The following is a 27,024-nucleotide window of genomic DNA, read 5'->3' on the forward strand; positions in this document are numbered from 1 at the left end:
ATTGTCTTCAACAGCTCTGCTGTCACAGGGGCTTCAGAAGAGGATCGTTCTATTTGTCATGCAGTCTATCACTCCCTCACTTTTTGTTTCTGCTATGCCAGGCTAAAGCATTTTATCAACACAAACATACTATCGCAGAAGTTATACTTCAAAAGCCATAAAATCATTTTCAAATTGCTATTATTTTCTTTAACATTAGGTATTTTTAATGTCTTAAGTTTCTTTGAATATTGAGCAAATGACACTAGGTCTTTCCTCTAATGCTGAGGGCAATGAATGTCCCTCTCTTTAATTAATTTTTGCTCCAGGTACTTGAGCTCCAGGAAAGAGGTATTACAATATTATTAGACATTAAACCTAGAAAAAATAGGACGCTTCTTGTGCCTGAGGAGAATTAGGCACAAGTTACTTAACAGGAAAGAAACATGAAAAAGAGTATCTAAATCATGCTTTGTCCTCAACCCTGCAGTCTTTTAAAGCTGCACTATATATCACACAGATGAAACAAAACATGGGTATTTACTACCTATGATCATTTAAGCCCTAATGAATTACAAAAACTGTGTCTCAGTTTTGTAAGTACAGGAAGAAAATCCTGGTTGTATCACAACAGTCAAATAAATTATAAGGTTGAAAAGTAAACGATTATCTATTAACTATTGACCTTTGGCAAAGTAACATGCCTATTCATTTTCTCTCGATTAAAAAGAATGGACTTGAGAAAAACAATTTTATTTCTCAGTTCCATATCTGCCAGATCTGTCAGGCAGAATATTATCTTCGTAATTCCACTGCACTGACTGTGTATGTGTTACTGGAGTTAAAACAAAGAAATTCTCTGCCAAATCTCTCATAGTTCCTGAAGCAGAATAGCTAAAAAAATGTTTGCATTTATACTCTGTGTACATCAATTTTTAAAGAGCTTAAGAACAAATAATCTACTACTTACATCTTCCAAATCTTCCTCTGGTGTTGCCGGTGTCCTGTCTGTTTTATCTGTGTTATACGAAGTTACAGATGATGTTTCTGAATCAAGAGATTCTTCATCAAATCCAAAAAATGTCTCCACAACATGCCTCTGAAAATTTAGGTTCTTTTAGTTACCAGTAACACAGTTTGAAAATCCCAGTGACCCAGTAGGCAGTAGATAAGGTCTTCTACAGTCATTATTTTAATATCTTGGAAGAAAAAAGTTTCCTTTGTAAACTTTGTTATCTGATTAAATTAGCTACTTTTTTTATATCATTTGTAGAAGTCCAAGAATTGAACTGCACACAGCACTGAGCAATCACCAACAAAGTAATGCTTTAGCAAAAGTATAACAGCAAGTTACCAAAACCATACAGATCTTAAGAAGAGTCACCACAGACAGATACAATATTTATATATTAGGAAGAAAAGAAGCCAATACAATGTAATATACAAGAGGTATATTACTGTGTCCAGTTTTGGGCTCCTCAGCTCAAGAAGGACAGGGAAGTGCTGGAGAGAGTCCAGTGCAGGGCCACCAAGATGATCAAGGGTATGGAACACCTTTCATATGAGGAAAGGCTGTGGGAACTGGGGCTGTTTAGTCTGGAGAAGAGGAGACTGAGGGGAGATCTTATTAACATTTACAAATATCGGAAGGGTGAGTGTCAGGAGGTTGGGACATCCCTTTTTTCTATAGTAGCTAGCAACAGGACAAGGGGTAATGGGATGAAGCTGGAACACAAAAAGTTCCACTTAAATATAAGAAAAAACTACTTCACTGACGGAGCCCTGGCACAGGCTGCCCAGAGGGGTTGTGGAGTCTCCTTCCTTGGAGGTCTTCAAGACCTGCCTGGCCAGGTTCCTACGTGATCTGATCTAGGTGACCCTGCTTCTGCAAGGGAGTTGGACTAGATTATCTCTAAGGGTCCCTTCCAACCCCTACCATTCTATGATTCTATGTTTCTATATGGAATCAAATGGGAAAATATATTCTGAAGAACAATGTGCAACAATTTCTGTCATTCATACTAATTTCTAAAGAGGAAAAAAATATTATAGTATCTATTTTGTAAAATCCTACTAAAAAATGTAAATTATCACTTTCCATTTGTATTTCCAACACCATCATTCTCAGGTTTTTCAAAAGTTTGGTCCAATATTATGACTAACTAAAAAAAAGCATGCTTAGGGAAAGTAGCATTTCAATCTAGATTTAAAAAATTTTGTGCAGGCTTACAGAAAACAAGAGAAAATGCATAGTCAATGGAAGTGAACAGTACAATATTCATTGTGGAAAATGTGATGTTTCATACATCATAACTGCAATAATCATTTTAAGAGCCTCTTTTCCACCAGTTCCCTAACATATGCTCAGAAAGCAGCAAATTCAGCTGTTTAGAAGAAGAAAAAAATTGCTTATTTAACTAGTAAAACAGGTTTTGCAGTATTTTTCTTCCCAAAATAACAATAACCAAAATTAACTGTCATTAATCAGTAGAAAGTCTAACAATTCACACCACGGAATTATTCTAATAACCTAACATAAATTCAGAGGAGTAATAAAAAAAGGGTGTTGTTGAAAAAATGGAGTCAGATTACAAAGCATCCTAGATAGCAAGGCTAGTGGAGTGGGATTCTTTAAGATGACAAAGGAAAATCTATCTATCCATCTCTATATTTTTTACTACTGTTTGATGCTGAATCACAAATCCTAATGTTTGAAGGTTTTTTTTTTTAAAAAAAAAAAACACAACCATAAACCACAGGTTGTATGTAAGAAGATACAAAAAGGTCTAAAGGATGAAAAAAAACCACCATCAATTGTTATTAACTCAGAACAGAATACATTTTATGTTTCATCAAATGCAAACTGTCAGACTGGAATTGCAAACTATCAATTTCATTGAAGATATGAAAAGGTTTTATCTTGTCTATAATGCCCTATTTCATGATGAATTCCAAATATTTACCTTTCACCATTGTCTCCTCCACTTATCTGTACATTCTTCCTATGTCGGCAAAGTATTTCCATCACTTTCACGCAAAGCCCTACAATGTTTAATATATTCTTTCATCTCAGCATAGCTCTCAACATTCAAAATATCCCGTCTTTAACTAAGTGGTAGTATAAAATCAAAACAGTAAGTGTAACTTCTGCCTGCAACACACTCCATTTACAGTGCTGCTTACCATGGTCTATCATGTCACATTCTCACAGCTCCTTAGCTAAAAAAGCTCCATCATAGTCCCACAGTACAGCTAATCCCACTCAAACTACTGAAGACAGCTTCAAGATACTCACCTGAATTAACTATTTCACTCAAGATAAGTACCTCAAATAATTATTGAAAAAAAAAAAATCAGATCTCATTTTTTAAACTGTTTCTACTGAAGATTCTTTCTGAAAGGATGATATAGACTCAAAAAAACCCACAAACCCCGGAAAAACCACATCTCTTCCAAACAGATTGTGGTTACACATTTCCTTATAGAAAAATATGATGCAGCACAGAATCATAGAATCATAGAATTGTAGGGTTGGAAGGGACCTTTAGAGATCATCTAGTCCAACTCCCTTGCAGAAGCACATCTAGACCAGATCACATAGGAACATGTCCAGGCAGGTCTTGAAGATCTCCAAGGAAGGAGACTCCACAACCCCTCTGGGCAGCCTGTGCCAGGGCTCCTTAATCCTCACAATAAAATAGTTTTTTCTTATATTTAAGTGGAACTTGTTGTGTCCCAGCTTCATCCCATTACCCCTTGTCCTGTTACTAGCTACAATAGAAAAAAAGGGATGCTCCAACCTCCTGACACCCACCCTTTAGATATTTGTAAATATTAATAAGATCCCCCCTCAGTCTTCTCTTTTCTAGACTAAACAGCCCCAGTTCCTGCAGCTTTTCCTCGTATGAAAGAAGGGAAAGAGCATTTGAAGAACCTTTAGAAACAGACTTCCTTTTGCAAACTACTAGAACATTAGAATTACAAGTGAGTGTATTCACAAGAAAGAACTGCAGCCATAGTAATAAAGCCCCACAAAGACATATTACTCTTTTTAGAAAGCACTGTGATTCTTTCATTAGGCAAAGCTATGTATAAGGTGGTTAAGAAAAACACTTCCCAGGAATAATTCAATTCTTCCCATCACCATTGACATGGTACTCCATTGTTCATCGTAATCAATGGACACAGGGAACAGGTTTAAGCTCTATTCTAGAAATACACAGATTTATCTAGAAAGCTAATGTGCTGTCTTACACTTAAATTACAAATATTTCAGACTCCTCTCTTTTAAGTAGGTTTATCACAAAAACTGAGGTGTAATTAGTCCTTGGGAGATGGCCTGTCCAGCTTTTCTCCCATACTGAATATTGATGTCAGCCACGAATCACCTAACAGTGATACTACAAGTAAATATCGTGAGTTGAAACTAGAGCTAAAGGAATTATTATCTTCTGGGTGTAAGAAAGATAAAATAGTTTACAATTTGAGTTGCCAGGTCAACTCAGCAGGAGGAACTTTCTGATTCTAAACCCACGAGCAGATACAGTTCTATAAAGATGAGGTAGATTATATGGTAGTAAAGATGATGGCAGGTAAACAAGAATCAAAAAACTTTCATGAAGACCACATCCTAATTTTGCAGTGCAGATACTTTTTTTACTCAAAGATGCTGAGAGTAAACAAAAAGCAAAGCTGCATACAGACTCTTATGCCAATACTTTTAAATCCTGCTCTTCTGCCTGTACCAGCTTGTCTGTTGATGGAGCTCAGAATATTTAGCCTAAGCTAAAATTTAGCCAAGGATAACCAACTCCAAGGATTGCAGAACAGCTGACCCTGCTCATGCCTCCTGTTTCAAGGGTGTTTGACCTCAAAAATGGTAAATATACTTGAGCAAAGCTCAGTGAAAGCCTGCAGTAAAGGCTTGAGGACTGACAACATGAGTCAAGCCTTGACTTTAAAAAGGCTGATAGAAGGGACTTCTGAAAGATGGAGAGCAAAATTCCAGAGTATTATCATATATGTGGCTGAGAGAATATACAGTACCATGAAGGTCAGCAGCAGCTTAGTTAAAACTGATAATAAGGCTTATCATATCCATGGGGCTTTTTGCATACCTCAAACTACATATAGTTGAGCTTAAGTATGTACCCTTCTTTAACCCTGCATGTGCAAACCCATGCACACTGCTTCAAGGAGTGAAACGACAATCCCAAAACAACAGTGTGTTTGACTTTAAATCAATGTATATAGATTTGAGAAGATATTTAAAGTAAAGCTATTATTTTGAAAAAAAATAGTAGCTGCATTTAAACATTTCACTGGGAGCAAAAGTAGGGAAATCTCATTTGCATTTATTAATAAATAAATCACTTCATTATTAGATGAAAGGGAGTTATGCAAGAAAATCAGTACCTCCCATCACACTAAAAAACTCCAACATTTTAATGAATGTTAAAAGTGAAAAACTGTTAAATGTAATCAGACTGGCTGTATTATTTGCAGTTATGAGTTAACCACTTATTTATCTTTAGTTACTCCTTCTCCTTTAGAGAATCTGTACATTTATCATTTTGTGAAGTAGATACTTTCCATAGAAATAGATACAAAGTGTATAACCATTGTGTATTAATTGCACATATATTAATTGCTTCATGATACAATTACAAAATAGGTGGTTTTATTGTTGATCATCTAGTATCTGAAGCAACTAACCACAAGGAGTGATTCACAGCAAAACCACAACAAATTAACTGGAAAGGAACAGCTGTAGAGAGAAATAAATGTAAAAAAAAAAGACACCTGACATACAAAGTTTGTAGATAAACACTGCAATAAATATCAACACATAAACAAATAATCCAGCTCCCAGGGAGATTCCACATGTAGATCAAAAGCTGAATCACAGTGTTTTTTGAAAAATATATGCAAACATACGATACTCACAGGATTTTTGTAACTATACACTATTTTCATTTCAGTTTCCTTCAGACTTTTCTTAAAAACAGGAACATTCTCAATTAGCAATTTAAAGTTTCTTTTACTTTGATTTGTACACTTGATGCTCATAAATCATAAATTCACAATTGAGAATACAGTCATATAAATTGTTGAAAAATCCTCATTTAAATTCTAATATCCACTGACTACTGCAATGCATTTCACAGCAAGCATTTTTCATGTGGATTTATATCAATGTTTTCACATAAAGTAAAATTATGTATTAAGTCTTTATAACTCAAGTATTAATGCTTCTGCTGAAGTATGGTGCTCAGTAAACATCGAAGTGTAGAATGTGATAAATCAGTAGAGATACATAGATCATATTATCTGTAAATTTCAACGTATCCTCATATTTTAATGGTTTAATTTAGATATAATTACATATAATCTGATTTCTCTGTTGCTAAAGTAGTTGTACTTTAAATTTAAATATCTCATTTTTAAGGAATTAATTGAACATGATGAAAATAATCCAAGATCAATTTTCTTGTAATGCAATCAGATGAGCTAATCAGTAACTTCTTACCTTCATGCTTATATGTCATTTCTTGGCAGCCAGAAAAATACAGGCACACCAAAGTACAGAGGCAGATAAAAAAGGAAAAATATAAAACAAGAAATATGAACTCCATCACACCAGTGTGCAGGCTTCTCACTGTCATAAGTACAGTCCATTTATTAAAGGTTAAATAAAGAAACAAATCCGTGGAGTCCTGCAGTTGCCAAACAAACTGGGTGATTATGCCTTGTCTTTAAGGCATTACTCCATCAATCATGGATCACTGTAGCTCCATTCAACATCAAATATGAACAAAACCCCCAAAGTACTGTTTCCAGCGTGCTTTAAACAGCAAAAGAAGATTCAGCGTTAGTATGTTTTTTCCTAACAAATCCAAAGGTGTGTTAACATAAAAAAAATCAACCCACCTTACTCTGCTTCACTTCAGAAAAAACTATCCTACAGTACCTGACTATACAGATTCACTATATTACTCTTCTGAATACATTGCAGTCACAGAGGTTATAAAAACCTATTCCCCTGCTCCCTTCCTCAGGGAACCCGAAAGGGTTGCCAGTGCTGTTCTATGGACTCCTATTTCCCTTGGTAATTAAGAGAGCACTGTCAAAGCTACACTAGCAACAGTAACCTAGTGCATCTATAGAGCTCCAGAAATAACACAGATATCTAATTGCAAATAAAAACAAAATTAAATCTTGGTATTTTCATAAGCTTCTGAGCAGAAATTATATTATTTAGACCAAATTGGGCTGTGAAGACTATCGGACTACCCTGACAGATCATTCACATAAGCTGTCTTAAAGATGGTGGATGGCATGCCATGGATTCTCTTCCTGATAACAGGAATCACTGTCAGGAAGATACTCTTACTAGGAAACAAACATAGACACTGTCCAGACATAGTACCTCAAAAATTAAGGATTCTGAAGTGAAAATATCCCTTTCTTAGAAGCTACAGCAGTAGATGAGTTTGTCTTCACCCTGTGCACCAAGTTCCCATTTATTAGAACAAAAAGGAACCTTTATATATCTTCTAGCCTGAGTTTATCAGACTACTTTCATGAAACCTAACTCTCATCCATTATTTCCTTTTTCACTTTCTCAAGGGAAGTGGGACAAAGCTGGAAAAAGATTCAACTGTAACAGCCAAACTTGCTGATTCACTGTGCTAATGCTAATTTTACATTTACCAAAACTTGCAAAAGCAAAGCCAAGTATTTACATCATTAATTTCTCCTGCTGAGTGGTTGGTTAGGACAGATACATCCATAATTTTGTGTGCTATATTATATATAGGTTATCATCTGTACAATATAAAAATCTTGAAGAGGTCATAGACAGAAACACACTTGCAATGTACATGTCTACATGTAAAGCAATTCATCTTAGATAGCTGTTATAGTCCATGGCAATTTCAAGACAAAACTTGTATGGACTGTTTAGATACCTACTTCCAGAGGAGAACAATCAGCATTTAGTATTCTGTTCACAGTGAGATGTCTATCTCTTATCTCCATCAATGACATCTAACAAAGTATTGCAAATGCATGGTTAGATGAGTTCTGCTGTTTGCATCTGAATTTCTGAGATAGACTGTAAAAACAGAGAGTATGAAGATAGTACAATCCCAACAGCTCATCTGGGTAAGCAGCCCACTCTACACAGATAACAAAAAAATGATAGAAAACTATATAAAACAAAGCTTTCTGGGAGGATGTTGATCCCCACAGGACCACACAAGTGAGTGGGGGAAGAAACCAGCCTGTATGCCAGGACTGGATTTTTAGAAGCTAACAACAATAGTGTTTAAACTCCAAGTCAACACTGCATGTACATGTGAATAGCATACAGGCTTCTACAATGATAGGTACACTAATAACATACATTATTTATATTGGCAGGAACACAAATATATTGTTGATTACTTCTTTCCTTCCTTAAGGAATTAGCACATTTAGAAACCATATACGCATATATCTGTAGATAATAACCAGTATAGTATATAGAATATAACTAGTAGAGCATGTATCATCCCATTCATTTTTCTCTCACAACTTTCTTTTTTTCACTTGCTTTTATTTTACAGTTCCACTTTTCCTGAGGGTACAGAATTGAATAAAATTCTAATTGGAATAACTAGTGGGAGCAATGTCTGCTACAGATTAATTTGTTCTTTCTGGTGTATAAACCATATCACAAACAAAAAGCAAATCCCTATTAACTCTACTGATCATACGCACAGAATTCCTGTAGTAACCTCTGCATAAGCCCCCCAATTATAGTATTCTTACCACATGAAGAATATCACTACCACACATTTTTTAATGGTATCATGCGTGTTTTCTGCGACTCTCAGGTTGTTCAACTTTTGCTTTGGTCAACAAGGAAGAGAAGAAAATATCACCAGGGAGCAGCTTGCTCAAGAGAAAATAGGTAAAAGGAAAGAGTACAGAATCCAAGTCTGACAGAGTTCTATTAGCACAGAAAATTCGTACAACATAAATTGATAATTTTTTTGTGTTCAGCCTATAGCATCACTAGTTATCAACTCTTAAGAAACTACATAAACTAGTTTTGTTTCACTATGAACTTTACAAATACTTAATTTAAATTTGAATAAGGGTTAATAATTAGAGATGACTATAAAAACTATAGTATTAGTTACATATATGAATTATCTTTATGTCCTGCCTTTAAACTCACTCTCAACACACAAAATTCCAGGTATATTACAAGAAAGTTCAGGGTTACTCTAGAGATACTTGGCATCTATCAGTCTTTCATTACATAACAGATAAACATATGCAAGATTTATTGGTACTTCTGAATTTTTCTTTCTTCACATGTAAAAGACACGTCATTATTAGAAGCATAATTCAAAGAAATCACCACTGAAACAGAGAACCCTAAAGGATAAATCTTCCAGAATACACATACTACAGAATGCAGGCAATAAGAAAGCTCCACCTGGAGGTCACCAGGAATATAATATGCAGAACACACAGGCAGGCACCCATCTATGACAGAATGTATCTTAAGCTACTAAATAGATTATATTTATCTCTCCATTCTTCACTTTCATTTTTTCTTGCTCACCTTATTCTCCCCCCACTCATACTCTCCAGTGCTAGTACTTAATTTCATGAAAAACGTTATTCAGCAAAATTAAATACTTAAAGCATGTGTTAACAATAAATTCTAAAGGTACACTCTGAAGCAAATCTAATTCTACAATCTATCTTTTTCTGCTGTCATTTGGATTCTAAAGCAAAAAAATTACTATAGAAAAATAGTTAAAATGTTCTTGCTGTTTATATATCACATACAGAAATTTTTCAATAGCATCCCTAGCATAAATTATAGTTTTCGGTTGTGATTAAGAAGTAATTTCATACAAGCAGTTTAAAGGGTGCATTTACTTTAAAAAGGAATGAGGATTTGTGCTTTGAAAAATGTTAGTTGTTTCAAGTCATTACATCATTTAGGCCTCAAGACATTTGAATATTTAGACTGCAGTGGCTAAAAGAGTAATTATATGCTTATTTAAAACTCAAAACAACACTCCTTTGCAGTACAATCTTGCAGATTCTGAATTATCCTGAGAAAAAAATAGCAAGTGCTCACCAGAGAAAACAAGGGTAGTATACACAATTATACCATTAATTTAAACAGAGCTTTAATTTCAGTCAGTACTTGAAACAGAAACAAATGAGGAACCTAAAGTTTGCTCACCTTTGGAGGCTTCAGACTTTTCCTCTTCTGTTTTTTAGACCGCAATAACCGCTCCCTTTCCTAGAAGAAAAGAGAACATTTTGGTATGGGTATACTTTAAAACTTATTTCTATATGTCTAACACAAAGAAATATCCTTAACATTTTCCTTAAGCCTACGGTGGAGTCAACATAAAGACAATGTCTTCATCCTTTTGAATAACACCATGTTGATGTAACACCACACTGTACTGAAACTTTATCCCTTTAACAAGCAAACATTCAGCTATATACTTAACATAATTGATGAGAAGTTGGCAAGAAAAGGCTTTGTTAAATACTGGGCACAGATTTCTGACAGTTCTTTTGACTCTTTTACCAGGAAGCTCACTATGGAAACAGAATTCACATTCTCACTCCAGTGTTCAACCATCCTGAAGAAACAAGTTGGTAGCCAAAAATGAGTCCAGCCTTAGTAATCACAAGTAATTCTATCAGGCATACTTTGATATGCAAGCACAAATATGGAGATATAGTATTACATGTGACTTATTCTTGTAGGGTAAAAGCTTCAAATCCAAAGGCGCTCTCAATTTGTGTCAACTTGGTGTCATTTTTCTATTGTGGCTTTGAAACGAGACCACAATTAAGAATATTTTAACAGGAGGCAATTGCAACTGGAAAAATGCAGCGTTTATGAACACTTAAGTACAATAATACTGCCTTGAATTCTGAAGAAGAGGAGGAAAAGAAGGTAAAAATGCAAAGGAGCAAGCAAAAATCACCCCACAAACGAAGGAGGCAGGTGATGTTTCCTTGCCTTTTTCCTTATTATTTATTTATCTCTGCATCTTTGATTCCAGTACCTCTATTTTTAAAAAACATTAGTAGTTCCAAGGGCTTTTCTAATAGTTATTGCTCACTGAATTATACTACTCTATTCAGAGTTATTTGCTTTATATTCATCTCAGAAACTGGAAGCTCCCAGTGAAAATCACAACAAAAATATTAATCTTTATCAGCGCACTATTAAAGTAAAAAGCTTCTGGTAAATACCAATTAATAAAGAAAAGCACAAGTCACATAGCACCTTTAATAGATGTGGTTTTCAAAATATGGAAAAGCAAAGCCTGCCAAGGTAAAACAGAGTAGGTATTTCAAGCTGTAGAATAATATATTAAGCTAAAATTGAAACCATAGAGTTGAATCTTAGACAGTGTTGGAGATAAATGTTCCCACCTCAGGTACCTGGTTAAGGCACAGTGCCTGCTTTAATATGGGTGTCATGTATCACAAGCAGGTATATAAATAGTTGGACTTTCCTCTCACGTCAGTGCAGAATGGAGAAATATCTCCAAAATTTTTCCTGATTCTCACCTTGTTTGTAAGAAGATTGCTAAATTTACTGCCTCAATAATATATCAATCGATCAGAGCAATGCCAATTAAATAAGACCATTTGCTAAATCACTAGCATCGTTTGCAGTCATCTGAGTTTGTCTTGACAGCTTTCTTTTTTAAAATTTACCAAAAAATCACTGTTGTGGGAGAAGTCTAGTTTATGCAGTTTCAACAGCATCAAATATACCCTACAAATGACAATGTTAATCATTTCAGACAACCTTATTGCCTAAGACTATGGTTCTTATTTCTGTGTATCGTATTGGTCTCAGCTGGAAGTAAGCTGATGACTTGTATTAATCAGATATGTGACATGTGGGTAGTTCTTGATAATTATGATATATTTGCATTCTGTAGAGGTATGTCTTAAGCCATAAAAGACGGGTGAAAAGCACAATGAATGTGCAAAGTTCCACTGAATTCATCTTGAAGACAAAGCTTCACTTAGTTTGTACTGCCAACGAAAGCAATATCCTAGTTAAGAATTTAACTTAGTTCTGCGAGTGAGAAAAAGTATCTGTGAATAGGAAACAAAACAAAAAAAAAGAAACCATATTTTAAAATATTTGTTTATTTTACTTTCACACTAAACACAAATTAACACTAGTTGACCGAAGTCAGGATACAATATAATTCCTCAGATTACTGTCTGAGACAGTAAAAAGATAGTCCTTCCATACTCATTTTACACTGAAATATAGGTGAGGTTGTATCAAGTCATAGTTCTTGCCTGTACAGCTGTATTTGGAAGGTAAAGCAGCATTGCTCTGTGAATCAGACCCTATATTATAGTGTCTGAGTAACATCATACTACTTGCAACACTGTGACACTGGAGAATGCATGCATACATCAATTTTTGGCACAGAATACAGAGAGAAATCCTGGGTCAAAATCTCAGAGGACCTGCTGAGATTACAGACAATGTTCTGGAGAGAGCATTTGATTTTCATCTTTTTGGATCTTTCTTTTTTTTTTTACAAGGTGGCATTCAATATTTTCCTTGTTTTATATATACAGAATGATCTTAAATTTACTTTATTATTTTGCAGAAGTCAATATTGCCTTTTGAGATGCTCCAGAATAGTCTGCCTGAGTTCCAGATGCTGCTCCAAAAGGGCAGTGGTCTCTCAGAGAGGATATGTCATTTCTGCCAGCACCAGAAGGGTGTACTGTACTTTGCACTAAATAGCACTAGACGACTCTAACACAACTCAAAGGAGTCCTGATCAAACAGTGTAAACATCTATAAGCACCATCTTCAGTAGTTTTCACAGTCAGAGGGTAGCAGCTGTGCAGTTTTAAAGTATGCTGCTACCTTTGGATGAATGCATATTTCTCTTAATTTCTTTTAAGCACAGCTGGTGTGGCCAGCTCAGTTAGAAATGATTAGGTGAAATGAATGCCATTCTGCATGTTCCTTTCTTTTAGAACTAGATCAAGGGAGAGGTTGGGTTTGCACCAAGGTCTACATCCAACACATTTCAGTCATTAAGTTTTGAAACGTGTCCTTTCCTCCAAGTTTCTCAGTTACTTACAGATAGTTTTGTAAGGTGGATGGAATGATGCACTCCTTGTCAAAAACAGCTCAGAATAGGTAAATATTTTATAATACAGACACTCATACATGTTCCAAAGAAATTAATTCATTACCCGAGAAAGAAAAAGAACCTTTCAATGCCAGAGAACTATTTCTGTATCACTACAACAACTGGAGTTAAAAGTATAGAATCATAGAATGGTAGGGGTTGGAAGGGATCTTTAGAGATCATCTAGTCCAACCTCCCTGCAGAAGCAGGTGCGCCTAGATCAGGTCGCATGGGAATGTGTCCAGGCAGGTCTTGAAGACCTCAAATCTTTCGTTTCCCTACAGATGTGTGTGCATGCATGTGTGTATACCAGTCAGAAACATTACCACTGTGAGATCATCAATAACATGCTGCTGTTCTTTGACTTGCAATCTAAGGAATTCAATTTCTTGCTCTTCCCGTGTGCTGCTGAGGTCATTCAAAGACGTGTGCCTCTTCAGTGCTGGCTGTGCAGATAACTTCTCTTTCTATAAAAAAGCAAAATCCTTTTTTAAAAAAACAAACATATAGCATGTTTTAAAGTGTCTTACTGGAACAGTAGGAAATTCTCATGTGTGATGTCATGAAGAATTCTTCAGACCCATCAGTATACACTCCACTACAACACAAGGTCTCTTCCAACAACAACACAAAATTACACATTCTGAATGCCTCAGTGTTTAATTCTCACATGTGGTATTTTAAAATAGAAACAAAGAATAGAGTCTGGAACAAAACTCGCCAACAAATGAGCTTGTTCAACAATCTAACATAGCAGAGCCTTTGGCACCTGCACTCAAATTCAGTTCTGACTTCTAATCATAAAAGCAGTATTTATTAAAGCTGATTTTTAGTCATTATATTTTTATAGCCTCCAAACACATTCTATCTATCTGTAATCCTTTCCCTTAATCACTGTGAATTGATAAAATACAAGGCACATGTCACTCAGAATTTAGAGTTTGAATATTCAGTTGCATTGGCTGAAGACTCTGAAATGTCTATATTAGAGTAAAAGCCTCACTAGCACTTCCACCTCAAAAGTAACTATGTGCAATGTGCTCTTAGATAATGATGCCAGAGATGATTACTTACCAATTCTACATTTTCTCTTGATAGATTTTTAATTTTCTCTTCCATTCTCTGGATACACTGCAACATATCATCATTTTTTTTGCTCATCCTCTTATTTTTTTCTACCAAAGGCTTCAGCTGACTTTCTGTCTCCCGAGAACGTTTCAGCTGGAAATGGCAAAGGAATAAAGTTATCTGTGCTTTAGTTGATAGTTGTAGAAAAGAAGAAATCCATGTGCCTCCACTTACTTCTTTGATTCAGAAATTTTAGTTCTTTTGTTAAGTGGCATCTGATATAAACTACTGCTGAAGTGAGAACTACCAAGGTCCCTTCCAATCCCTACCATTCTAAGATTCTATGATTCTACAAAAGTCCAAACAAATAAATATAATTTTTGTACAGGCTACAGGAGCACTAGATCTGATCACTGGATTCTGCTCTTGGGAAACTCTTATGATGATCCATAAAACTGATTTCTTGATAAACTAATCTCCTCATATAAAAAGCTTCTTTTGAGCAACCACATCTCTAGGGTAGTTTTTCTCACTATCCCTTAGCAGGAGTAAACTCTTCCTACTCTACTTTACAAACTCTGTACCTAATGTGTAATTAGAGCAATGAGAAAGTCAGCCAGAGGGCACAGATTCAATCTCAGCATTCCGCTGACATTTTCAAGCTGCTCAATTTTGTTCCTGTGGTTTTATGATGTCAGGCAATTATGTGAAGCAAATTACTGCCCTTTCTTGCATTTGTCTGTACTTAATATTTCACTTTTTTATTTTATTTATCCTTGAGTTGTTTTGTTTGTATAAAAACTATTTTTTACAATCAAAAGATTTTTCATTTTACTGAGTCTTAACTGGAAATGAGAAAAAGGTAATCTTTCTCCTGAGATATTTTCACTTAGTTTTTAGTTTTCTGCTTCATTCTCAGAAGAAAAATAGTTTTCACAGTTCTTAATCACATGAGCTTATTGATATTACATTTTATGTAATGACATCTCACAATATGACAAAAGGTTCTCCATATCTTTTCCAAAATATATTTCTCATGCCTCTAGGTCAAGCATCAAGAAAAGCACTTTACTGAAGGACATTGAAAGATAGATGTTACAATACTTCAGCATTCTTCAGATATGTTTTGTGTGACTTATGTCCACAGGAAAAAAAAGGCTAAATTCGCCCATCTTTATGTAGTGCAGTCTTCAAAAAAGGCAAGATGTTCTTTAGTATAGAGCAGAGAAATGCAACTGCTGCAGTAAAAGGAGGAGGGAAGTGAATCCCCAAAACAACAAACACTCAACACTTATTTAAAGTAGGAACAATGGAGAACTGTATCCATTGTATGGATCCAACTGTATGTATGAGACTAAAATGCATTTTCTTCTTACCTCAAGAAATTTAAATGTTTTCTAAGGAATCAATTTTGTTATACTTACTATTTAAGGGCAAAATGTTTAAAGAAAAAGACACAATTATGTTCTCAATACATCCAATTTTAGTCTGGCACTGTTCAATTCACTTAACCAATCTAGATTCAGTCAAGATGTTGGACAAGAAGATTTCAAAAGTTGGCCCTTCTGATAAACATTTAGATGTTGCAATTAAATTAAGTCCTTTCATCCTAAAGCAAACCCTTAGTATCTCAAAGTGAAGAGTTAAGCAAGACATAGCAAGGAGGAAGATGTCTATGCGTCATTTATCTACAGCACTGACACATGGCAAGAGTGCTCTCCTCTTCTACCCTCACCACTGATAATAGCATTATTTTAGAATAAGATACATATGTTGCATGACAAAAGTTTTCCATCTGATTAGAATGAAAAATCTCTGCCGCTAGAAATAAGGCATCATAAGAGGACATGCAAAAATTCTCATTGTTAAAACTCACCTCCCACTGCAGTCAATGGGAGTTCTATCCTCAATCCCAGTATAAGTAATTAAGTAGTAATGCAGGCTAATGACATTCATTCTTAAAATTCTTGTCACATCCTTTCTTTTGTAACTCCTAGGATAATTTCATTTACTTAAGAGATTTCCCTTGAGATATGGCAGATTTTTCATCTCCAGCACAAGAAACCTTTTTTAACTCCTAGCTAGCATAACAATGTTGCACAAACAATGTCAAATTGCAAAAAGATTAATAAAGAGTACATAGGTTATTCATGTTTTGCACAACATCACTACACAAAGACACAGCAAGCTACCAGTCAATTTGATTACAACTTGATTACCCCAAAATAAATTTCTACAGTTTTACTTTTCTGGAACAGGAGAGATTCCATCCACATCTTCTAGAGTCACAAAGTGAATGTCTCTAGAAATCTCTGTTATATTTAGATATAATTGATTGAGTCCAACCAGGACTAATTTGTGAATTATTTATAATACTGACTTTCCAATCCAACATTAAATCTTTTACTATAAAGATGCCCTCCCAGTCACCATCTGTGTTATTACTAATTAATTTACCAGTTCATTTCTTTCATCTGCTAAGAGAGTATTTCTGTCTTCCAGCTTCCTTATTACAGCATTCAGTTCAGCGATTTTTAACTGAAATCTCCTCACATCTCGTTCATCCAAATGCTGTTCCTTTACATCAAAAACATAGAGATATATAAAATTACCTTTGCAAAAAGATGTGTAAATTTAAAATAGACTCTTTATATCCATGTCTGAAAAACATTTTAATTAGCTGAAACACTGAACAGTAATATCCTGTGGAAATGCTACATAATACTTGTGAAATGTATGCAAAGGTTTTAACAATTATTTTAAAGAAGCTAGGTAAATAATATTTCACCTGTTACTAACTACTTCTCACCAGGTTTTTTACTGTCAGCTAAAAGTAGAAAAATCCAGTACATAGGACAGCTTAAAATCACATGGCGGTTTTTGAAAAGTACAATATCTATTTGCCATTGATTACAATAATTTATAAAGTTATGAAAGAAATGCCTAAGAAAATACTGGGATGCACAGATGAAACTCAATATATATATTCTAAAAGTTCTATACCCACATGTTTTTCAATATTCTTTGAAATTCAAGAGATCCAAGGAGTTTCTAAATCACCAATGAAACAACACAGTGCAGCGCAAGGCTGCTTATGCTGAATGAGTCCTTCTAGTATTTTACAAGTAACCACAAAACCACTATGAATGCTCAGACAGCAATTGCCTTGTCTTGAACACTGAAGAAAATACAGTTTTCTTACCGGGCTTCCCATCAGCTCAGTGATATCCCCCACTCCCGCAGGAAGCTCTCTCTTGGGACTACTGTGGTATCGTTCTGCCTCCTTCACTTGGACAAGCTGCTCATCCAAAGCCTCTTTCTGAAGAAGCAGTTTCTGTGTATGGCCTGCCTGGACACCAAGGTCTTTCTCGAGAGCCAAAATCACCCTGTCTTTGCCTTTTATCTCATCCATCTGGAAAAAAATAAAGCAAGATGGAAGTTTCTGTAACATCTCCAAGCGTTCACTGGATGCATATACAGAAATCTGCAAAAACAAAGTTTTGTTTCTCTCAGAATTATACCAAATTGTGCTTGCTAAAATGAAGATTTAGCTCCTCTAAAGCCTTTTCCCCTTCTCCTGAAAAAGTTTCAGCCTTCATTTGATCACGAGTTTCCTTGGTGCAGTCTCAACTCAAGAGAAACAGATGCAAGCATACACTGAAATAGAATACATAGCCACTGAAATAATCCACTTCATCTGAAGATACACACTTCTGGAGGCAGAAGAATCTTCTTTCATTATGTTTCAGAGAAGAAACACAGGGCTAGTATAAGATAAGACAAACATATCCTTTAAAAGTCACCTGGACTTTGTCTTAAAGCAAGCCGCACATATTTGCCCCATATTGACTTGCTCTTTAGTAGCAAAAATCACACCGGTGAAACTCTTCAAAGACTTTAAAAATTAGTAGTATATACATGCACACACATATAAACTTAAAATCTCAAGCATACCTATGTATATTATCTGCCCTTTGTATAAGATTCAAATTAGGACTAATCTTTCTATAGAAGGAAAAGAAGCAAATGCACACAGAGCATTGGAATAAAGTCTGGGAATAAATAGTTCTTAAACACCCTCTATGGTTACTGAACTGTGTGGTTCATACATCCTCATACCAAATAAAGCATACTGCTAGCAGTGATCTATTGCAGCTCTCATAGGATTTTTCCCCCACAGCATCAGTGTTAAGTTCACTTTGATGCTATTCTAAATGTTTGAGGAAGTGACAATCTGCAGCAGTTACTATAGAAACAGTTTTCTTAACAAGACTGTTAGCCATTAACAATATATTAATATAACTATGCTCTATTTCCTTCAGTTTATTAAAATATTTTCTTGGCCAAAATAAACCCATGGAATTTTGGAAATAAGACTATTATAATATTTTTTTTAAATAAAGTAAAATCATATCTTCATTACAGTCCTGCATCTAGAGAAGTCCTTTATGTGAAGTCACAAAGAAAAAAGAAAAAGAAAAAAGGAAATGTTAGAAGTAACATAGTTAAGTCTGAGTGATGTACAGGATTAATACAACCACATTACACAATCAGATACAATTTGCTTCCTTAAGATTCTTGCCTTTCTCCTTTCACAGCCTACAAAGCACACAAAATTACTTTGTGCACATAACCTACATGACAGAAGATGGCATTGCTGAACCAAGTCATGATCAAAGACAAAAAGGTCACGTTTGAAATGAATAAGCTAGTCTCAACTACTTTTAAGTTGCAACTGAAATTAATGAAGATTGGCTCTGATGGAGACTTCATTCCTGACTTGGGAAGTTTGCTGGGTCTCAAGTCCCCACACAGTAAATAGATACAATACTTACCAGTACCTTAATTCAGATTTGTGAGACATTCAAGTATACCAAAAAGGACTTGCAAGAAAAGAATGCAGTTTTTATTAATGGAACAATTTGCAACATGTAGAGTTTCAGAGGGACTGTGCAGTGAACAGCAATGACAAAAATTAAGCAGCTGCCTCATTTACTGAATACTATCTGTCATACACACTGATCTATTAGGGACTGCTTGGGAAGAAAAAGTGTCATGTAACTAAATACTGTGAACAGTCTCGTTTTCAATTACACAGGTGTTCACAGTGAATGTCTATGTAATTGCTCTAGGAATTTATCCATGCAAGAAATACAAGGAAGAACCAAGGCTCCACAGGCAGCCTTGACTTTAGCTACCCAATTAGTAGCACATTTCGCACTCTTCATATTCTCACAACTTAAAGGATATGACATAAGTGTTTAAGTTGGAAGAAAAAGAAAAACAAAAGTAAAAATCTTGGTACAGCCTTTTCCTTGCTTAAACACAGCAGAAAAGATTGTTTCAAACAGATGTGACCAGTGAAATCACACCCATGTCACCCTTCACACATAGTTCCATAGATCAAAGCACATAAGCTCACATACAGCGGAAAGAAATGGCATGAAAGGGCACAGCTTTGGGGTGGTGGTTAGGGGAAGACAGGAAAATAGTCATAATTCCCTTCTGCTCTTCCTACTACTGCTTTTTCTGCCATAAAACATCTACATGTGGTGAAACTTTCAGAATGTTTCAGTGAAATGGAAAATGTATGTTTTCCATTTGAAAAAACATGGAAACATGGAAACTGAAACATGGAAACCCATGTTTTATTGAAATGGAAAAACCTTTAGGACACTGATTAAAAATAGCAATATGATAGCAATGGTTGCACATACTTTCATTTTGAGCTTATATTTTAAGTTACAAGTAGGCACTAGACAATCTCTTACTCATGTAAACATATGCGTGTGAACGTATATACAGCATTGCAATGGCACTTTTTTACAAGCACAAAGTAGCGGAAATGAGAATTTCTAATTACAAACTGATAAAAATGAATAGAACTGTAGCAGTAAAGCCTCTAGTTTAAGTTCTGTTCCAGAAGCCTTGGGCACAATACAATTCTTTCCTCAAAGAGACGGTTTCACCTTTGATTTCTCCAATATAACTGCCTCATAGTCAATGTCTCAGTCTTCTTAATTTACCCCAATGCTTGACCCAAAGACTTACCATCTTTCCTCAGATCTACAAACTACAAAGAAAACCTACTTGTCTGCTTTCTTATCACAGAATAAAAATTACTTTGGAAGGGGTGCAGGTGGAGCATGGAAAAAGAATGGAAATACTTTACAGGGATATAACATCCCTCAGTTCCATGTGGGAGAAATGGCAGGTCAAGGGGCAGGCAGGCAAAGAAAAAGGAGGTACGAGACTAGGAAAAATAGAGATATGATTTAGGTTTAAACTGAACATAAGCTGACAGAGAAAAAAGGTCAATCACTTCCAAAAGACTTTAGCTTAGTCTTACGTAATCTTATAGTTGTAAAGCTTACACAAAGTCTCCATGCCAGTTCTGTATCACTGGAGAAATACTCTTCTCTCCAACTCTTGCTACATTTGGTGACGTGAAGAAGAAAAATAGGTAGCATAAAGGAAAACAGCCTTATGTAATAAAATCATATATTACACTCTTTATTTTAGTGGGGAGAAGAGTGTCTTCAATTGGGTAAATTAAAATCAAAACAGATTAATCTATGTTTCTTGCTGCTTGCTGTTTTGATCAAGTATGTGTTGCACAAGCAACCCTGTCATAGCCAAGATAGTCCAGGCATCCATACGGTCTAAAAGAGGAGGAATATTTTTTATTAGACCAAGTATCAGAGTCAAAAAAAAACAAGCTTTCAGGTACAGAAGTCCTAAGGTTAATTAAGAAGCTGTATTCGTAAAAGTTTGTCAACTTTTCCACCGATGCAAGCTTGTTTTTCCTAGAAATGTCTTCATCTCTCTCTCTATATATGCATGTGATATCTATACATATATGCATATATATATGCATACATATGCACATCCACGTTTTAAGATATCTTCAAATTGTCATTATGATGACTGTGGAAAAACTGAACATCATTGGCTTTTATTAAGTGAAATAACAATTAATGGTTCCCTCACGACCTCTCCAGTTTAAAGCTTTAACCCTATACTTTATTACTATCATAATCATCCACCAGACAGTATCCAGAATTTCCACTTTCCCCTTTCTTTCTCATACTTTTTAATGTCTGGTTTTCATCACTAGGGAATTGTCTCCTAACTACTCATCACTTCAATATATAAAATAGCTATCATTCTTAATTTTTGCTCTCTCAAGTGCACTTTGATTATTTCTGAAGACATTTTTTGCCTATCAGCTCTAAAAATCATACACACATGTAGAGTTTTACCTGATTTCTTATATCATGCCCTAGTTATTGCGGCATTCTCCTTTCTGCTTGCTCACTATCCAACGTGAATGCTGCTGTTAATGATGCTCCTTTCCACCACAAAACTCTCATCTCTGGGTTCTCTAAGCTGGTTTGGTTTTGGTGTTTTTTTACAACATCAAACAGCAAAAAATTACTCTCACTGTCAAAGGTGCTCTTAGCCTAACTGAAGACCATTCATCCCTTATCTACTACTAGGGTGCAATGTGCCATCCTCAGTACCAGCTTGTCATATAAGCAGTCACACATTTTCATGTGTGTTTCTGCTGTTTCACTGCTATTTCTGCTTCAAGGGACATTTCACAAATATCTGTTTAGTTACCCAACTGCCCTTCCTCAAATTTCTCTTATTAACTCTCCTTTCGCGTGACACCTCTAAAATGCAAAAGAAAACAGTGAAAAATCTGTCAATACTTAACAGTAATTACACTACTGAGATCATGACCTATTACTTGGTCATTCAACGGGACATCTAAGAATTAAATCCCTGAGAACCTAAGACATAGGAAGCAGACTATAGAGATGGAAGTGACGCACGGACGTCAAGGCCAACGCTGAGCTGAAGTTAATAAACCTGGACGCATCATTTCTAGCTGGATGATTCATGACCTGATGCTGAGCAAGCAGATGTCTTTCCATTGTGCTCCTCAACCCTTCATGGTCCAGGTGGCATGGGGCACGGTCTGCCATGCCATGAGCCTGTAAGAGGCTTCTGCACCTGTGGCTCAACCTACCTCAAACAAGCAACACATGGCAACTGAAAGCTGACTGCATTAATCCCCTGACCCTGCTTTGATGTATTCTTTCCTGTGCTACTACTCATTTGAGACCTCTCGCTAAGAAACAAATGGTAGAGACCATCTTTTTTTCCAATATATTTATCACAATGAGAACGCAGTCCACGCTCTGGGCTCACAGGTATAACGTTAAATATATTATCCCAGAAATTGCTTCAAACGGGCTGCTTTGTTTTCAGATTTGTTCTCAATTTAAACCAAATTTGCTTCTTTTTTGCAGCTACAAGATATAGCAGGGTCACACAAACTCTTTTACATTCTGTTTTACACAACATTTAAAGTATTTTAGAATAGACACATTTTTCTTCATGCCATTAACTATGATACAATTCAGTGCAAAATATCTGTGGTAAGAAGGGAATTGAGTAACATGAGTTTAGAACTCTTTTTCAATTACACATTTTGAGAAGAAAAGTAGCAGAATACCTTCCAAAAGACAATTTCAAAGAAAATAAGATCATCCACAAGCAGCTGTGGAGGAAAATTATTGAGAAATCACCATAACTTCATCAACAACTTTGGAGTTCTTAGTTAAAATTACAGCTTTCTAAAGTATCGTTTCTTAATGAATGGGTTTTGTGCTGTCAAATGTTGGCTGCTGAACACAGCAATTACCAGCATTATATCAATGAAGAGCTAGTATTTATAGCTTGTGTCAAAATTACACAGCTTCCTAAGAACAGGTATCTAACTGCCTCCTAAAAGCTAAGAGAAATGAGCAAAAATAAGTGTTTTTAAAATATTTAGCAAACATGAAAGAGAATCAAGCCAGCCACTGGAAAAAGTATCCCTTGCCAATTATCTGACACTTCAATAGCTACAGTGAAAGAAAGTCAGAGACCTTTAGGGTAACTTTAGCCTCTCACAAAGTTGAAAGAGAAATTCCCAGGCAATTAAAAGCTAGATCTATCAAGGCAGCAACATACTCAGTTTTCAAAGTGGAAAAAGAAGCTGCTGCATTGCCAAGACCTTCCTCTTTACCCATCCATATCAAAGTTACCTCCGAGCCAACTGCAGAAAAAAATTCTACAGTGCTCTTCTCCAGAGAAAAATGAATTAAACTTTATAGTAAAGGCTCAACACTAAAAATAGAGATATTTTGACCTATAAATTGTTATTTTCTAGGATAAACAAAAAAGAGATGCTACTGAAATAAACAAATATATAAGTAAATGGAATCTATATCTTCTAAATTTATAAAGGGACAGTAAGACTTAGTAAGCTGAAAGCCCACCTGGAGGGAGGAAGTAAAATATTCTTGCATTATATGTAGCATTCTCTACACTAGACATGGCCATCTATCTAAAGAAGTTCCAATAGCTTTTCGCACTTATTATTTTAAAATGTGTAAAACCTCAAAGGTAAGGCATATATTAAAAGTTCTGATAAATTATACAAGAAACACCATATATGCAGTCAATTCCAGAACTTACCAATTGGGGTTTTCTCACATCTTTCGTAAAACTAGTTTGCATTTCTGTAGCTGACTATGATTTGTACTACTGATTGTCTTCTGTTATCTATTACAACTGTCCATAGACTGAACTACAATGAACAATAACATGGAAGTAACATGGAAAATGCAGGAGGACTAAGAAATACAAATTTAAGGACATTCTTGTCCTTGACACACTATGGATAACTTTTGTGGAGTTTTAATATTGGTTCATATTTTTTAAAGAGATATAATCAGATTTGTGACCCACCTATCATTATAAAGTCCTTAGAAAATACTAAGAATAAATACAAAATGCTGGGCCTGTACTATAATAAGGATTTATTAGATTTGTTTGATTCAGGAATAAACAAGGCCTGGATGCCCTGTTAGCCTCTGAGAGGACAAGTACAAATCTTCAGAGCACAGAAAGCAAAGTAGAAAATGCTGGAGGTGGTGGAAGGGTCTGCACAGGAGATCAGCCCAGTCTTGGAATGCAGCTGAAATACGCATCCCTAACAGATGGCAAAACTCACACAGGCAGCCTAGAATTTGATATCAAGCAGCTGTGTGTGAAACAAACACGGGTTTAAGAGGCTGATAAGAAGCATGCTACAGTAGGCTCCACCCAACTACACATGACTACACACACTTAGATGATTCAAAACTCAGCTTTCCAGTCTTAAAATTCAAGATTTTGGCTAAGAATCAAAATTCATCTATATATGACACTGCACAGGTAAAGTGAGAAAAGCCAGGCTTCAACCTGCTTCTAAGCGTGGCAGAGGATCAGGATTTCCACAGATACAAAAGGTCTCTGCATCACCCCCACTGCTGAATGTAACCTAAAGATATAAATTTTACTGACTTAAAATGGTAAAATCCTAGCAACTGGAATGCAGGAGAAAGTGAATGTTATTAGAAAATAGTTGCCACCACTGCAAAGGATTTAATGAGGGGTTTTGTGGAGTGTTAAACTTTTGCTCGTGTTATTTCTCATGTTTCTGAAAAACCCTCATAAAGTTTGCCTAAGACAAATCCAACGTTCTGCCCCTGGGAGTGTTTAAATTCATGCAACAAAAAAAGGCTAGACACTAATGAAGGTTGGCAGTTCTGCAAGGGAGAGAAATAAATAATAAAATAAAGAGAAAGAGGACTTCAGTGTCCTGGAGGGCAAGCTGGATATGGGGCAGTGGTGGGAGCTTGCAGTGATTGAAGTTAACTTGACTCTGAGACAAATCTGGAGGAGTGTAGCCAGTAGGACACAGAAGCCTTTTATTAAACACTTTGTGAAATCACACCAGGAGCTGCACATCCACTTTTGGGCTCCCTGGCACAAAAAAAGATATCGACAAACTGGCACAAGTGCTGTAAAACTGGAGGAAGGCCAGTAAGATAGATCACTATGGGGCTGTAGCATACGTCATTCAAGGAATGGGTGAGGAAACTCGGCTTGTTCAGCTGGCCAAAGAGAAGACTGCAGGATGCAGATATCTGTTCAACTGTCTAAAGGAGGATATAGGGATGAATGAGACATTTCTGAGAGATGAACAGCAAAAGGATGATTGTAACAAAGGTTACAGAAAGAGGTAGAAGAAAGAAATTTTGCAGTGACTAGGCACTGGAGCAGGCTGTCTTGGAAACTATGGATCTCCAGCTTTGGAGATTTTCAAATTCAACAGGAGGAGGCCCACTGCAATCTGATGCAACTTTCAAGGCAGCTCTGCTTCAGGTAGGACATTGGATCAACTGACTTTGAAAGGACCCTCACCATCTAAATTTTTTTGTGATTTTGTAATAGCGTAGTTCACATCTGAAGTGCCAAGGCTAATACTTTCAGGACCTACAAACAGACACATTAAGAACTGTGCAGGGATTTTCTAACTGTGTTAGAAAATACTAACTTGTGAATGACTTGAGATAAAATTTGGTTTTGTCCTAAACTGGAACAATCTAATTCTTAGTTCTAAAAAGATGTTACCCTCAGTCTTTCAGAAGCTTTTTGTTTAAATAATGTCATACAGTATTACACAAACACTAAACTGAAATAATATATAGAGGTTTTTTTTAATCACTGTATAAATGGTACATAAACATATTCCATAAGGGGTTTTTTTCCTTGAATAGACATTTCAGTGAAACTGGCTTGATGCTTACCTTTAAAAACTGCTTAATATATTAGTTTGAATTATGTTCTTTCATGTACTCCATTTGGCAAACACCAAATACAACAGTTCCACATTAGAATGAGTTTTTAATTTATGCAACTACATAATTTGGACTAAGGAGACTAAGGACACTTAAATAGTGCACCTATCTTCATAAATCATGGTTGATCAGGAACTTCTGAAAAATTACTACTGAAAACAGTTGTTTTATTTTCATTATATTAACAGCAAAATTATTTTTTTCCTTCAAAATACAAATCTGCACTAATATCACATTACTTATTAGATGATTTTTTTTGAGGTTACTTGAGAATGCAATTGAAAAAAAAAAATTATTTCCTCTAGTATACTGTGTGATACATGTATATTATTTGGTTCCTAATAAAATCAGTGATTTTTTTTGCAATGATTTTGTGGTTAAGATATATAGTTCAGCAAGGTTTTGGTAGCAGGGGCCTACAGGGGTGGCTTCTGTGAGAAGCTGCTAGAAGCTTCTTTTGTATTTGATACAGCTAATGCCAGCCATCTCCAAGACAAACCACCCACTGTCCAAGGCTGAGCCAAGTAATGATGGTGGTAATGCCCCTGTGATAACATATTTAGATTAAAATATTAAATGCCCTTTATTCCAGTTTTGCTTTTACAAGCTACTTTATAAATGCAACTTAATAAACTCAGCTTCTCCTCACCATTAATCTGATCTGGATTAAATTTATTTTATACCAGCCTAGGCCTCAGAAGGAAACCAAATAACCAAATATACTGCTTACAGGGATGCTATTTAAAAGGAAGCCTGTTGACACAGTTATTTAGGTATATACATATTTGTCTATGCAGCCCTTGGCTGAATATCTACTTTGGGAACTGTTTATATTGAAGCTCCATGAACAAGAAGTACAATTATGATTTTGTACACTATTGCAAAAAAAACCAGTTTCCTAGAACCAGGTTTTAATATTTTTCCTTTGTATTGATTATTTTTCAGTTTTATATTTCTGATTTTTTTCTCCAATATTTGTTAGTTCTTAATGTATTTGTTGTTTCTGAATCTGTGTC

The 27,024-nt window shown here is 35.5% G+C and overlaps 2 protein-coding genes across 16 annotated transcripts in view; both read right to left on the reverse strand.

Annotated features, from left to right (window-relative positions):
• The window catches only part of LOC104555463 (janus kinase and microtubule-interacting protein 2), a 211,451-nt gene that overhangs the window by 109,182 nt on the left and 75,245 nt on the right, over window positions 1-27,024 (reverse strand). For 11 of the 15 annotated variants that reach the window (XM_061992934.1, XM_061992935.1, XM_061992932.1 and 8 more), the window contains 7 exons: window positions 17,470-17,679; window positions 16,725-16,844; window positions 14,274-14,420; window positions 13,526-13,666; window positions 10,235-10,294; window positions 7,954-8,028; window positions 950-1,078 (listed from right to left, as the gene is read on the reverse strand). In XM_061992934.1, the coding sequence (XP_061848918.1) occupies window positions 950-1,078; window positions 7,954-8,028; window positions 10,235-10,294; window positions 13,526-13,666; window positions 14,274-14,420; window positions 16,725-16,844; window positions 17,470-17,679 (882 nt within the window). The remainder of the gene's footprint in view (window positions 1-949; window positions 1,079-7,953; window positions 8,029-10,234; window positions 10,295-13,525; window positions 13,667-14,273; window positions 14,421-16,724; window positions 16,845-17,469; window positions 17,680-27,024) is intronic. The other 4 variants (XM_061992945.1, XM_061992941.1, XM_061992944.1 and 1 more) reach the window with 3 other exon arrangements.
• LOC133625131 (uncharacterized) lies at window positions 1,086-6,745 on the reverse strand. Its single transcript, XM_061992951.1, has 2 exons — window positions 6,509-6,745; window positions 1,086-1,178 (listed from the first exon to the last, which is right to left on the reverse strand). The coding sequence occupies exons 1-2, from the start codon at window positions 6,642-6,644 to the stop codon at window positions 1,087-1,089; spliced, it is 228 nt and encodes a 75-aa protein (XP_061848935.1). The 5' UTR covers window positions 6,645-6,745; the 3' UTR covers window position 1,086.

The sequence above is a fragment of the Colius striatus genome, chromosome 3 (genome assembly GCF_028858725.1).
Source record: "Colius striatus isolate bColStr4 chromosome 3, bColStr4.1.hap1, whole genome shotgun sequence".
Lineage (NCBI taxonomy): Eukaryota > Metazoa > Chordata > Aves > Coliiformes > Coliidae > Colius > Colius striatus.

What these genes read in the sequence shown, in the direction of transcription:
- LOC133625131 (XM_061992951.1), bottom strand. Translation starts at nt 6,644, where the DNA reads ATGACAGTGAGAAGCCTGCACACTGGTGTGATGGAGTTCATATTTCTT. An exon ending in AATGACATATAAGCATGAAG is followed by an intron (nt 1,179 to 6,508) that starts GTAAGAAGTTAC and finishes TTTTCTTCCAAG; the next exon opens with ATATTAAAATAATGACTGTA.